The sequence below is a fragment of the Ctenopharyngodon idella genome, chromosome 7, assembly GCF_019924925.1.
Source record: "Ctenopharyngodon idella isolate HZGC_01 chromosome 7, HZGC01, whole genome shotgun sequence".
In the NCBI taxonomy this organism is placed as follows: Eukaryota; Metazoa; Chordata; class Actinopteri; order Cypriniformes; family Xenocyprididae; genus Ctenopharyngodon; species Ctenopharyngodon idella.
The window spans coordinates 22,346,413-22,360,982 of NC_067226.1; the positions used below are offsets into that span (position 1 = coordinate 22,346,413).

The window sequence follows — 14,570 nt, forward strand, 5'->3', positions numbered from 1 at the left end:
ATCATTAATGTGCAACACCCACACCTAGCTTACCTAACAGTGACTATATCTTCAAGTGCAAGTGTGACACTTAATGAATTTGCTTTATAAGATATTTTAATTAAAAAAACGTTTCTTAATAAGGTTGGTGCTACATTGGGAATATAATCACAGCCTCTCGTCGTTTATTATATAACGTTAGCTAAATAAAGTGGAGGACTCATCACTGTATCTTTATAGCTCTCTTGTTTGGTGTATTTATGGTTCAGACCAACCTATTTTCATGCAACTCTTTAATGTCTGCCCACCTTAAATCCTCGACACAAGATCTTACCTCTTCCTCGCAAGTTTGCGTAGCTTCACCTCTTCAATCTATAAATCACAAATCACTCAGAGACTCTTGAATCGTTAGATTCATTAAATCTTAACGACCTAATGATTGAAAGCAGAAGAGTCTGTACTTGGATGTACGCCTGGGATTGAGTTTTTAATTTTCAAATGTATACATTAATATTAGAACTTCTCGTGTTTACTTTGCTCCAATTATTAGATATTATTTGCTTTGTCTACAGTGTTCAGTGTTCGTTACGTTAGGTGTTTCTCCCATCTAGCGGCTAAAGAAAATATAGCTCATTTAGCACTAATGGAAATAGTTGCACTACAGCGTCCTCTAGAGGACACACACAGTACATATTTAAAATAAACACTTCTAGCCTCTTTACAGTCTGCAAGATTTTATAATTAGCGAGTCATTAAACAGCAAATGTAATAAAAGTTTAGATTTTAATAATGCTTCTTGTTATAAATACATGGTTATCTTGAACACTTCATAAATAAGTCTTAAAAAGCACCCTCTGTTTCAAATCACTTTACAGATGTCTATAAATACGATGTATTACAACAAGTCTTTCAAAATGTACTGGAAAAAAATCTGTTACATCTCTTCTCTTTCTGAGTGCAATTATAGGTGTTTGATTGTGTTTTTCTGTGTTCTGGGTACAGACAGTGCTTTTCACTGAGACCTGATCTTTCTAAAATATAAACTCTTAGCTATTAAAACAGATCCAAGATCAGTTTAAAGAAGCAGTTTGAGAAAAAAGATTTGATGTGAGTGCAGTCATTTTTGCCTGTGTGGTGTTTTTAGTGTACATGAAATTGACTTTTATAATCATTTTAAATGGCAAAGATAAACAAACAAACCCAAAATGATCTGAGTGTGCATCACACTTCATATACGGTTAGCATTATGAATGTATTCAGTGTGAGGAAAGTATTACGGTAAAGAAAGGCTTCATAAGGTCTATTAGCATTTGGTCAACAGTTATTGAATGTCCATGTTGTGTTTGTATTAATTAATAAACATCAGCTGCACCAAAAATTGCCTACTTGATGTTAACAGTGTTGATCTGGGACCAGATCCGCCTTATTATCATATTCATTATGAAATATGTATTTGAAAGGCCAAGACTGATCTGAGATCATGTCACTGCACATAATAAACATCCTCTGGTCTGATCAACACCACTGCATAGCATTAGATTGGATTTCATAAGCTGTTCTAAAGGTGTTGGTAAATTTGTGTGTTTGATAATTATTAAAGGGAAGGTTCACACACTCTCTGAGTGTTACGTTTATATCTTCTTAAGCTTTTCGTATGGCGTGTTTGCCTTTCTGAAGTTGGGAGACGTAGATTTTGGTTTTGGTGCCATCTGTGCGCTTGAACCAGACCTCTCCTGCGCTGATCCCTGTTATTACGACCCTAAGAGAAACACAAGAAAACAGGGAGACCATTTCAATTGAAATGTTTTTGCAAGCAAAGGCAAAGCGAAGACAGATGCGGTCTTGTGTCTTTTGCTCTACTGACTGTGCTGGGCTGTTGTCATTGACTTCTAGAACGACACTGCTGCCTTTGGAGAATCTCTCTCCATCATAGAAGAGAGCCCCATCTTCACAGCGTACGGACACCTGCCTGTCTGAGAGACAAACAGACACGCTCACCATCTTCAACACGTTACGCTTTAATAGCTCATAATGCTCCAACTCTCTGTTGTTGAGACGTTTTATCACTATATAGGACTGTCTAGAAATTGCTGTCATTAAATTGGTTCACGGACATGATAAAGCAGGCAAGAGAAGTGATAAAAGGTATCTCTTCCAAGTCTTTGCGTGAACTAGCCGAGACCGCAACAAGAGATGAGTGACAGATTTTGTTAAACAGTTTCCATTTCTGTGTCTCTGCATGAACTAGCCCTGCCCACTGTGAAATGTGATTAGTCTAAAATCCCACATAGAAGAACACTATACAGTACATCAAATATCATCTGATCGTCTATTCTGAAGCTTACTGTGTCGTCCTAGTTAGGGTTTAAGTGGTAGGTATTAAGACATTGTCTTGAGTTTAACTAGTTGAGAGTTTGACTTGCTCAACTTCTTTAAATAAACAACTGAAAATGGCATCTGGTTGTCAGTAGATTTATACACCCTTGTGAAAAGAAATACACTTTAGTATTTTTTAAAGGGCACATGCTTGTTATGGAAATAATAAGTTAATGGAATATACTTTAAGTGATAGTTCACACAAAAATTCTATTTCTGTCATCATTTGCTCATTTTTTTCCTACTACGGAAGTCAATGGCTACAGTCAACTGTTTGATTACCAGTATTCTTTAAAATATCTTTGATTGTATTCAGCAGAAGAAAGAAACTCGTACAGGTTTGAAACAACTTGAGGGTGAGTAATTGATGACAGAATTTTCATTTTTTGGGGTGAACTATCACTTTAAGTGCAAACTAAATGTAATGTTTTCAGACACTTAACTGCATGTTAATTGAAATTAAATTAAATTGTATTATAATTACATTTATATTCGTTTTTCTCGATTCATGAAACAATTCACTATTTTCTATAACTATAAACACAATCTTAGCACTACATACCCACTTGTACAAACCTTAAACTGTCATGTCAAAATTAAATATTTTAGTCAAAAACATTCTCTTTTGTCAGAATCAAACTTTGGCCTAACAAATACACATACCACTTTCCTGCCCAGTGAACACTAGTGAGATCAATTCAAAACACTGTAACACAAATCTCTTATTGGGATTCAGGAATAATTTTGCAGCTCAATGTCTATTACAGTGTACAACATAAATGAAAGAGTGCAGAATGATATAGTAAAATACAACAATGAGCTTTAGGAAAAAATAATTTTACATTACACTACTGTAAAGTGATCTTACAGCAGATGAAGAGTGAAAAGTTCAAATACCAAAGATTTAAATAGGAGCATGGTATGCAACACAATACGGTGTACTGTCAATTACAGTACAGTAAAAAATAAATTCAGCATCCTCTGCACCTTCGGCTAAATTTCATTACAGTATACTGTACTATAGTAGTTTCTTGATCCTCTGACAAAAGACCTCCCTTAGTCATTTCTCAGTTCTGCAAAAATACAGTACATGTAACATGTAATACAAATAAATTTGACAGTCACAAGTTTGAAGGTGTACATGTGCTACAGTTTACTGGACACAGAACAGTGAAATTTCCCTCACCTAAAGTACTGTTACTGTGTACTGTAACTATACTGTATGTAAGTAGTATAAAAAATCCTGTAGATGATTCTTTCATTAATGTACTCATGGATAAATGTTTGCTATTCAAGTTCACATTGTGATTCTATCTATCTATCTATCTATCTATCTATCTATCAAAATGATCAGTATCAAGCACCTTGCTTTAGTAGGTTAGTCAACATTAAAATAAGTGCATTTCTTTAAAGCATGGGAAAAGATTATTAAAACAATGATTTAAAATGTACTTTAAAGTAAAACATATTTTATTCATTATTACAAAGTGCACTTTTTAATAGTGTGCTTTTGTAGTGTGTTATATATACTTTTAAAATTTGAAGTACACTAAAAGTGCACATTCAATACAATTAAGCACACTTTTCACAAGAGCAATACTATTAACAGTGGTGTATTTGGTTGTAATTTATGCCTATGATGCCAATGAGGACAGCAAAGGAGTGGAGGGATGAAAGTGAGAGAAAGAGTGAGATCTGGGGAGAAATAAAAAGACAAATGAGAGATGGAGTGGAATCAAATGTTACATGTCAAGCCATCTTTCTTTCTCAAAAATAGAACAGGAATCTAAATGTGACATTAAAGCCAAAGTACTTTCAGTCGATCAGTCTGGAGTGACAGAAGAAGGGAAATGGCACTATAAATCAAATGTCTGTATCTAACTTAATCAGAGGCCAGCCAGAGAGAGCTTGTGAGTGAGGGTCAGGCCTAATGGAAGCAACAGGGATGGCAATGGAGAACATGCTTAAGCTTTTGATGCCTTTTAAGCTAAAGACAGACAGCCACACTGTACATACTGTTTTTTGTTGTTGTTGTTGTTTTTTTTTTTTTTTTACCAGATGAAGGCCCTATTATTTGAAAACGCACATCAACACACTTTTTTCTAAGGTCCTCAAACAAAAAAAAAGATTAAATATGATTATACAGCATTTTACAGTAACATTTTTAGAGATAGAAAGAGAGAGTCCAATTTTGCACTATAAAATCTATTCCGAGCTTGTCGTGAGAAAGAAATCATTGGTTACATATATTTAGCCCAAGCCAAGGACCCTGATGGTCAGCGCATGTGATTTCCTTCAATAAATATACAAGTTAATTCATGGAGGCAGGTCAGTTTTGTCAAAGTTTAATGAGGTTCACCTGACTACCATGAGGTCCTTGACCTCCCAGTGTAGCTGCCCGAGAAAGACAGAGACCGACAAGGAATCTTGAATGAAGTACTTAAATGAATACAGTCCATTTAATAATTGACTTACTGTCTGCTTTCTTCTTCAGAGGCATCAGTGCCGCTTTTGCCTGAAAGACAGAAAGATAAAAGTCACAATCCATCACACAGCTTCACTGTGATTGAAGGGCTGATCACTCATCATGAATACCTTCTTGATGGCCGTCCAGTCCTCCAGTATATCAATGTCTCTTAGCATATACACTATGTATGGCCCTAAAAAAACAGACAGACACGCTGAGCAAGCAGGAGAGGAAGGAAGACAACTTCTATAAACAGAGTTTGGATAAAAGGTGTAGGCTTGTGGTTAATGATCTAGCTTGGTAACTGGGTGATTTGTTGGGGTGATTTGTTGTGTTTTAGATGCTGGTGACTAAATGCTGGTTGAGCAAAACTAGCATAAACCAGCTTGGACCAGTATGGAAAGTTTCATGAGGTCTAGTCTCAGTTTCCTTCCCAGAAAATTTCCAAACAATAAGACAGCACAATGTATGACAATATAAGTGGTGAGTGCACAGGAGAAGAAGAGATGAATCTGAAACACTTCATTACCTGACACAAGAGCTGCCTTCTTCTTCCTGTCTGAGCGAATCAGGTGACTTCTTCTCTTACACTTCTTTATCTTCTCGTCATCATTCCACCATTCTGATTGATAAAGACCAAGTTTGTGTGTTTAAGGATCTGGTGAGTATTTGTATGTGTTTCTAACAACCAGTAGCAATTCCCAGAGAACAAATACGCTTATAAAATTTCCCCTCCTCTTGAAAAAGTGTTTCATAAATAAAGTGATGAAATAACGTTTGTGGTATTATAAAATAATTAATATTCTAAATGTATATAATTTTTATAAACATAAATATACAAAAATTATAATTGTTTTAATAGAGATTTGCATGAACTCAAGAGAGACAGAGTGACCCAACCAATCGCTCACTCTCTTAAGTTTTCCTCTCTCAGTGGACCCAGATGCCTCAGATACAGCTCTAACATAGAAGGAGAGTGTTTAAGCTATGTTAACCCAAGTGTGCTGCACAAGTCCTAAAAAAAAGTGAACCCAAAGCATTTAGATCGCCCCCTGGTGGCTGGATGCAGTATAGGTCATAAACCCTGCCCTCTCCATGTAAACAAATGGGACTTGAGCCAAACTAAACAATCAAATTACACTTCAAATATTTTTTTGTTTTTTTACCAGAGATGGTTCCTGTCATTTAATGCAGCTTTTATCACTGTAATTTCAAAGTGTTCGTTTTTTAAATAAGTTTGGTTTTAGTTAGTTATTTGATGCTATACAAATGGGGGTGTGACGTTGTGATTAACAGCTTCTCTGAGTGAAGAAGTAGTCACGGAGGCACCAACAGTCTTTTTTCGGGATCTTCGCGAGGAGATTGGAGCTTTAACTTTAACTTTTTTCTACATTTCAATAACTGTTTATTTCACAAAATTAGTTGTTCTGCAGTAAACTGACCCGAGAGACCCAATGGATCATTCTTTTTTTTTTTTTTTTTTCAGGAAGTTTAATTTGTGCTTTATAAGCTAATTAGTAAATAACTGTTATGGGCCAGCTAGCTAAAAGTTTCCGTTTTTTATTTTATAAATTAATATGGTTAAAAACATATTTTTTAATGAATTTTTGTCTAAAATGAAGATAACAAAAAAATAAACAATGACTACCAATCCATTCAAATAACCCAATTTTATATGAGAAAAGCAGAGGCGTGTTGCATTAATAACTAGTTGCTAACATATTGAATGCATGTGTTAACCATAGGTGTTAACCATAAATTCTAGGATAGCTGTTCACCAAATTGTGATGGTTGTTTAATTTCAATAATATGAAAAACTACATTACTAGTATTTTACAGTATACAATATATTAATATGTGATACTTTTTAAATATGACTAGGTAGTTGTATTTACTTTATTTTAACAAGACTTCAGTTGTACTAAAATCAGCAGACATCAAAATTGGAGCAGTTCAGGCTACTTAAAAAAGTTCAGGGGTGTGTGCTTGCGATTGATTCTGCAAGAGTGTGGGTAGGACCTTGATACCGTGGCTCCACTTCACACTCACTACTGTGCAGACTCGGGCTCCGAACAACGTAATTAGTGCAAGATGTCAGCGCCATCTTGGGACACTGGCGGCTTCTCTTTTCTACAACGGAAAAGAGTGAAGGTGCGTCGTCCATCTTTTTTTACACTCTATGTGTTAACCCTATAAAGCCTACTGTATCATATTTGATACACAAATTTCTAAGGCACCTAAATTATCAACATGATCAAAATCTTGCTGAAAAATCTGCTACATGCTTTCTGTCTTTTTCTGTATTATTTTATATTATTTATTTTTTTTAGCAAGTAAAAGACCTTTTAGTATCATTCTAAAAACACACCCCTTCAGGTCGTGGTCCATGTGTCTTTTTGCTGTGAAATCTTTACTGATTTTTATAAAGCAAACGTAAAAATAACATTTGTATTGTTAGTAATATTTCAAGAACACTTAATGCACTGCAGCAATTTAGGTTCACTTCATGATCAATACTTTTAGAAAAATCAGGCTTTAGAGGAATGTTTATTTGTACATTTCTCAATCATCATTTTTTTGCACTGCATTATATGTTTTGTCCCACACAATAAAAACTACAGAGCTTTGATCATAAAAGATTTCTTTGATCATTTTTAGATTTCTTTTTAGATTTTGTCTAAATGTTCAATAAACTGTTCCATTTCAAAACAATAAATTATTTTCTGCTTATTTCTTAGGTCAGGTTTACAAGGTTAAAATTAAAATGTAAATTAATTTTTTTGTTTTTAAAATGTATTTTTTCATTATTTATAATAATGGCTAGTGGTTTTCCAAAGTTAACTATCCACTCAGCATTTTAACTGCCCACAATTTTGACATCGATACCATGGGGGAAAACTGCCATATAGATATTTTTAATATTATCTCATTATTTTTTGGCAGCAGGTATATTAGACAGCTGTCACATTAAGACCTGACGCACAGATCCGTTATACTGTTACACATGCGTTTTCTTTCTCAACTGTTTACGTTCACTTAAAACATAACTGACTGTGTTTAGAGGTGGCTTTATGTGTGCGCACTTTGGGTGTGAGCACAAAATGTGTGGGAATGAGTAAAATTATGCGCAATACGAGTAATCTCACACCAAAATTCAAGCCCTGTAATGCCAACAATATTCATCCGGAGCAAATGAAACAAGTGAGTGAGGGGAGGAGGGTTTGTGTGTCAACTTGCTGTTGAAGAGATCATGAGAGAGCGAGAAAGCACAGCTGGTATCGTGTATCTATTCTGCAGAAAATGAGTATTGGAAACGTTTCAGATATTTCAGTATCGATATGTATAGAAAGATCATTATTACTGACACCACTACATTTCACTTAGTTTATTATTTAAGATGCTTTTTTAAAGACTACAATTGAAAAATATATTATATATAAAATTCAACACGCCAAAGTAGCTAGTAGGAGTGACTACGTTACACGCCACTGCAAAAAAAAAAAAAAAAAAAAATATATATATATATATATATATATATATAAACAGACCGAACCTGCCTCAAAACAGTTTGACAGGTCCTGTTGTTGTGGGTAGCACAACTCTAGTAAGCTTAGGGATTGAGATTTATTTAGCTGTATTTGAAAACATCAGACTCTATTTAGCTGTATTTGAAACATCAGAGGTCTATGCTACCTGTTCAGATAAACATGTGTGTGTATACCTGAACTCTGTTTGTCCTCCTCCAGTCTGCGGATCTTCTCCAGCAGTTCTGTTTTCATGGCATCAAACAAGAGTGTCCTCTCACTCTAGAGAAATGAGCATCTCATTACATATACACACACACTGTCTGACTCGATATGATTCATGCACTGTCAACAAACAAACAAAGACAACTGTTTTGGCAGAGACACGCAAGCATTTATTTACAGCAGTGTTTTTTCACTGTTGTGTTTTTTGTGTGATACTGCCTCTAGATTATGATAAATGTGGTGTGTGCATGTTTGTTTGTGTATGAATCTGTGTATTGAAAATGTATTATTACAACTAGGTATGTAAGTTTGTCGAATCTTACAAAAGCATCATGGTTTTATCATGTTTTTTAAAAACATAGCACAAATGTAAAATCATGTTTTTTTGTACCATGACATTCCTGAAATGCCCTGCGTTCCATGTAAATTCCATGGCATGAATATGTACATGATCATTAAGTACCATCGTACCACATAAGTAGTTTTGTGAGTCACAGAAATTAGGTGTTTTTAACTGCTATGTACTTACATCAAAAAATTCACCTTTAGTCCAAATTTGGACTAAACCATTAAATTCATATGGATTAGTTTTACAATCTCTTTTTGAACTTTTTAAAGTGTCAAAAATTTAATTGCATAGGCTTTCCGAAGATGAACGAAAGTCTTACAGGTTTGGAACGACATGAGGGTGAGTAATTAATGACAGAATTTTCATTTTTGGGTGAACTAACCCTTTAATAAAAGTCGTGGGGCAGCATTGATAACAAGTTTCTGTGCTCCTGAACGCGCAGCGAGATCTCCAGTCTCTGTGTGCGAGTGATCTGTGTGTGTGTGCCTCAATGAGATTCAATGGATGATTAAACTGACTTGGAACTACCTGTGCATTAAACGGTTTTATTGCACACCTTCCAGCCAATCAGAATTGAGTATTCAGACAGACCATGGTCTAAAGACACTTAATATAAAGACTGCTTTTTGTAAAGTATGTTAAATGTAGATATGTGGGTCTGATAAGCCGCCTTACCTCTAAATGTTGTTTTGCCCCCTGCACTTCACATTCATGTTTGTGCTGGACCACTTGCAGACATAGTTCTCTGTACACACCTACAGGGGGCGACAGGGAGATCAGAGAATAAACAAATAACACGGCTCAACAATTTTTGTTATATTTATTATGTATTACGCTGTGCTGAATTCAAATATGACAATTATAACAACTGACTGGCTACTGTTTCCAAGATATTTAAGTTTTCACATTTTACGTCTATGTATATTTTTTAGACAGTACCTGTCACCTCTCCTGTTTATGTAACACTTTAAAAGTGGCAAAGGGGTTTTATAAATAAAATTTATTACGAAACAAAAGGCAAAAACCTATTATGTACATAGTTCAGTCCTATTCAATGTCTACTTGGTGCTTGGCTTGTCTCTTGTATTCATTAAATGGAGAATCTCTTGTCACTGTCCAGCAATAGTCTGCAAGCATTGATGGGCTCCATTTGCCCTGGTGAAATCGCTCACCGTGCTCGTCACTCACTGCTCCGTGGTTCAGAGGAAAAAAATCTAGATGAGAGTGCAAAAAAATGTATCTTTAGTGACATGTTGCAACCAAGGCTTTCCAAGAAAATGGTAGGCTTTCCATTCCGTCTTTTCCTTGCCACACAGTGCATTGTGAAATGCACCATCTTGAAGTTCACAAATCTGAGGATCAACAAAGACACCTTCCTTTATCTTAGCTTCACTTAACCTTGGAAATTTTCCACGGAGGAACTTGAAAGCTGCTTGTTTTTTTCCATGACTTTGACAAAGTTCTTCATCAGACCCAGTTTGATGTGTAAGTGTGGTAACAAACTCTTCCTTTATTCAACAAGTGGTGGATGATGGACACTTATCCTCCCAGGCTCCAATGACTGTCGGAGTTGCCAATCTTTCTTGATGTAGTGGCAATCACTTGCACGACTCTCCCATTCGCAGAGAAAACAGCAGTACTTTGTATATCCAGTATGCAGACCAAGCAAGAGAGCAAAAACCTTCAAATCGCCACAAAGCTGCCACTGAGTTTGGTCATAGTTTATGCACCTCAAAAGTTGTTTAATGTTGTCATATGTTTCCTTCATATGGACTGCATGATCAACTAGAATTGATGGCAAAACATTGCAATTATGCAGCAAAACAGCTTTAAGACTGTTTATACTGTTGTATATACGGACCCAATAGCATATCTTGAAAACTAGAGCCGATCAACAATTTTAAGCATAATTTTTGTTCTCCGTGACCCAGAATTGTGACCCAGAAGTTTGACTACATTTATTTCAGAAGTATTTTGGCTGTAGACAGTGCTTGAAGTGGGTTGGTGCACACCGGTATGCAGTACCGGCACTTCTATATTTTAATCTGTAGCGTACCCTCACTTTTTCTTACATATACCAGCATTTCTCACATGTTGCCATGTTCAAGCACTGGCTGTAGACCAATGTTATCCAAGATCCAAGACTTCTGGTGGTTCAGATGTAAAAGAGATATCATAAAGTAGATATGTCACCTGCCACTTGTGTCCTCTGCTGCAGGTTCTGCTGCAGGGTTGCCAGAGGTTCTCTGTACTCTGCTGCCTTTCCTGTCAAGACCTCTTCCAGCTTCATCTTAACCTGGTTCAGACGTTCTTGAAAAAGCCTGAAATCAATGAAAAAGTTATCTATAGAGCGCTAGAATTTGGTTGTATCCACAATGTAGAGTCAATGTTTTCAAACAATACAATTTGTTTGAACAATACAATACAGAATATCAATTTTTATCGGTAGGCTTCCTCTTAACCCCATCCATCCCAGATGATGGCCCTGTTTCATTTGGACCAAAAAATGAAATGCCACCTAGTCTAAACCAATCAGAAAGAAGTATTCTTACTTGTCTTTTAACTCCAGGAATTGTTTTTCCAGGTCAGACATTTCATCCAGGCACTGTGATCGTCTTCTCTCACAATCTTCATCATCCATTTCTGAAAGAGAGAACACACTTATCCAACCCTGTTCATCCTGTTTTCCTTTCGATTCCAGTCAGACTTCACTAAACTGCATTCAATATATCACTACATGATCAATTGTGGCTATTCAGACGCTATTCAAAAGCACTATGCAGTTCAGGGATAAGATTTGGAAGGGATTTGTCATGCAAAAATTAAAAGTAAGTTTAAAAAAAAAAAAAAAAAAAAAAAAGTTAAAGGCCCCAAAAAATAAAGTTTAATTTTCTTTATACAAAATATTATTTTATTTTATTTTAGAGTGAAATATTTCTCTCTCTATGCAGCCACTTTAACAGCTGCTGCAACAATACACAGAGAAAATACACAGAGAACATTATAAATAATTGAATCTGTTTTAAATAGACCTGAACTCTCTTCCTCTTCCTCCTCTTCTTCCTCTGCCTCACTGTCCTCCAGGTCGCTGTCCCGTTCCTCTCCGCTCTCCTCCATCGTTTCCTCAGCCTCTCCCCTCTCTCTCTCCCGCTCCTCCTCCACCTCACCGTTAGTTTGAGGAACCTCAGAGTCGGCCTCCGTCTCCATCTCCTCCTCTGGCTCTCTGGCAGCAGGCTGAGCTGGCATGACTGCTTATAGCACTGTATCGAACAGTGTAATAACAGTGGTACAATTACTTTGTGTCTGATGCAGTGAATAAAAAAACTCACACTATTATGTATTACTATAATATAAAATAACATAAATTATAAATAATACATATATATATATATATATGATTATAAATAAATTATTTTTAATTATATAAATAATAAAATCATACTACAAATTTTCAACTTTTATATTTTCTCATCAGACAATGTTTATAATAACTTTCATAAGTGATTTATCCATAATAATCCATTAACAAGTATGAGTATATAACTATAGTACCTGTCTAAAGTTTGAAAACATTACAATTTTTAATGTTTTTGAAAGAAGTCTCTTATGCTCACCAAGGCTGCATTTATTTAATGAAAAATACAGTAAAAACTGTGGTAACACTTTACAATAAGGTTCATTAGTTAACATTAGTTAACACCTTTAGTTAACATGAATGAACTTAGAATGAACAATACTTCTACAGCATTTATTAATATTAGTTCATGTTAATTTCAACATTTACTAATACATTAAAATTAAAAGTTGTATTTGTTAACATTAGGTAATGCACTGTGAACAAACATGAACAAACAGAACGACAGTATTTTTATTAACTAACATTAACAAAGATTAATAAATACTATAACAAATGGTATTGCAAAGTGTTACCAAAACAGTAATATTGTGATTTGTGAAATATTGTTACAATTTAAAATAACTGTTTTCTGTATTAATAAATTTTAAAAAATGTAATTCATTCCCGTGATGACAAAGCTGAATTTTCAGCATCATTACGCCAGTCTTCAGTGTCACATGATCCTTCAGAAATCTTTCTGATATGCTGATTTGATGCTCAAAAAACATTTATTATTATTATTATCAATGTTAAAAACTGTTTTTCCTGCTTAATATTTTTGTGGAAACAATGATAACCTTTGTGCTAAGATTAAAAAAAGAGAGAAATTTTTTACTTTTCTTCATCAAGGATGCATTAAATTGACCAAAATTGACATTTATAATGTTACAAGATATTTCTATTTAATAAATGCTTTAATAAATGTAATAAATAAATTCAATAAATGCAAATAAATGCTGTTCATTGAACTTTCTTTTCATCAAAGAATCCTGAAAAAGTATCACCATTTTCTCAAAAATGTTAAGCAGCACAACTGTTTTCAACATTGTTAATAATAATAAGGAATGTTAGGCCTACCTATAATATTTCACAGTATTACTGTTTTTACTGTATTTTAGATCAAACAAATGGAGCATTGGTGAGCACTTAAATATATATATAACAAATAATTAACAGCACACATTTTTTGATGCGCATGTAAAGACAAATGACCAAACTAAAGACCTCTAGAGGACACTAGCAGCTAAAAGCGCAGTGGCCAGAGACAGCAAGAGATATTTAACACCGTATTAACCACTTTATGTTTAATTAGAAAAACTCCATGCAATCTACTGCCATAGTTCGTAGTGTAATGAATTAGCGCTGTTCTTCAGTGGGATTTATGTGATCAGGAGCGTGTTCACAGACTCGACGTGTATCATGTACATCCTCTAAAGGCCGCACTGCACTGACTTACATTACAAGCTCATAACTCATTCTGCACATCTATAGCTCAGACATTATCTTCTGTGAGATACATTAATAGTTACAGTCTCGCGCTGTTCATATATAATTCTGGATTTAAGTTAGTTATAAAAACTCGTTCAATTGAACAACTCCGCACTTCATTCAGGGACATAAAGTGTCCGGTATAACGCGGTACAGTGATGGTAATGCACAAGAGTGAAAAACAAACGTTTACGCCTTTTAAAACGTCTCAATTACGATGTAGTAATTGATTATCTTACTTCGTAACGTTGTATGGGATCTCTTGATCGCTCCATGAATGTTCTCCGCAAATTAACCGATGCAAGACATGGGATAACAATACACAGCGATCTTACAAACAAACTCTAATAAGTGCATAAACCAAAGCAAAAAACAGCTTACCTTCTTGTCGATTGCTATTTAAGTCATGAAAAATATTACATATTGTCGACTGAATTTGCATATCAGGGCAAGTTGACATCGGACAAGTCTACTTCCTCAGCTTTTATACGTTTGTTGAAATACACTACCGTTTTGAGGATCTAGCCAATCAATGCAAACCTCGCTACTTCTAAGAACCAATAGAAGCTCGGAGTTGAAGAATCGCCCTCTCATCGATTTCAGTACGGTGATCAAACCGACCAATAGCATGTTGAGCTGTAGCTAACCAACTTTCTACCAACTGACAAAGTTTCTCTAAAAAGACCCGCTTGAAATGTTGTGGATGAGCAGAAGAGAAACATATTTACACTACTACAACATATGCGGTTTATTCTTACAGTATTA

General features: G+C 35.1%; 1 protein-coding gene across 8 annotated transcripts; it reads right to left on the reverse strand.

Moving 5' to 3' along the window:
• Positions 1 to 743: 743 nt before the first annotated feature.
• Positions 744 to 14,320, reverse strand: brms1 (BRMS1 transcriptional repressor and anoikis regulator). Of its 8 annotated transcripts, XM_051900595.1 has the most exons (13): positions 14,187 to 14,320; positions 11,953 to 12,180; positions 11,473 to 11,563; positions 11,114 to 11,241; positions 10,093 to 10,134; positions 9,596 to 9,675; positions 8,544 to 8,628; positions 6,842 to 6,952; positions 5,352 to 5,444; positions 4,951 to 5,015; positions 4,831 to 4,870; positions 1,844 to 1,952; positions 744 to 1,738 (listed from the first exon to the last, which is right to left on the reverse strand). In XM_051900595.1, the coding sequence occupies exons 2-13, from the start codon at positions 12,164 to 12,166 to the stop codon at positions 1,621 to 1,623; spliced, it is 1,176 nt and encodes a 391-aa protein (XP_051756555.1). In that variant the 5' UTR covers positions 12,167 to 12,180; positions 14,187 to 14,320; the 3' UTR covers positions 744 to 1,620. The 8 variants fall into 8 exon arrangements, with proteins under 8 accessions (XP_051756555.1, XP_051756556.1, XP_051756557.1 ...); XM_051900596.1 differs by lacking the exon at positions 10,093 to 10,134; XM_051900597.1 differs by lacking the exon at positions 6,842 to 6,952.
• Positions 14,321 to 14,570: the final 250 nt, after the last annotated feature.

Bases quoted from the DNA above. Each gene is read 5' to 3' on its own strand.
- brms1 (XM_051900595.1), bottom strand. From the start codon at position 12,166: ATGCCAGCTCAGCCTGCTGCCAGAGAGCCAGAGGAGGAGATGGAGACG. The intron at 11,242-11,472 runs GTAAGAATACTT...CATTGATTTCAG, and splicing joins TTCCTGGAGTTAAAAGACAA to GCTTTTTCAAGAACGTCTGA. The intron at 6,953-8,543 runs GTATACACACAC...TTTCCGTTGTAG, and splicing joins GGAGGACAAACAGAGTTCAG to AAAAGAGAAGCCGCCAGTGT.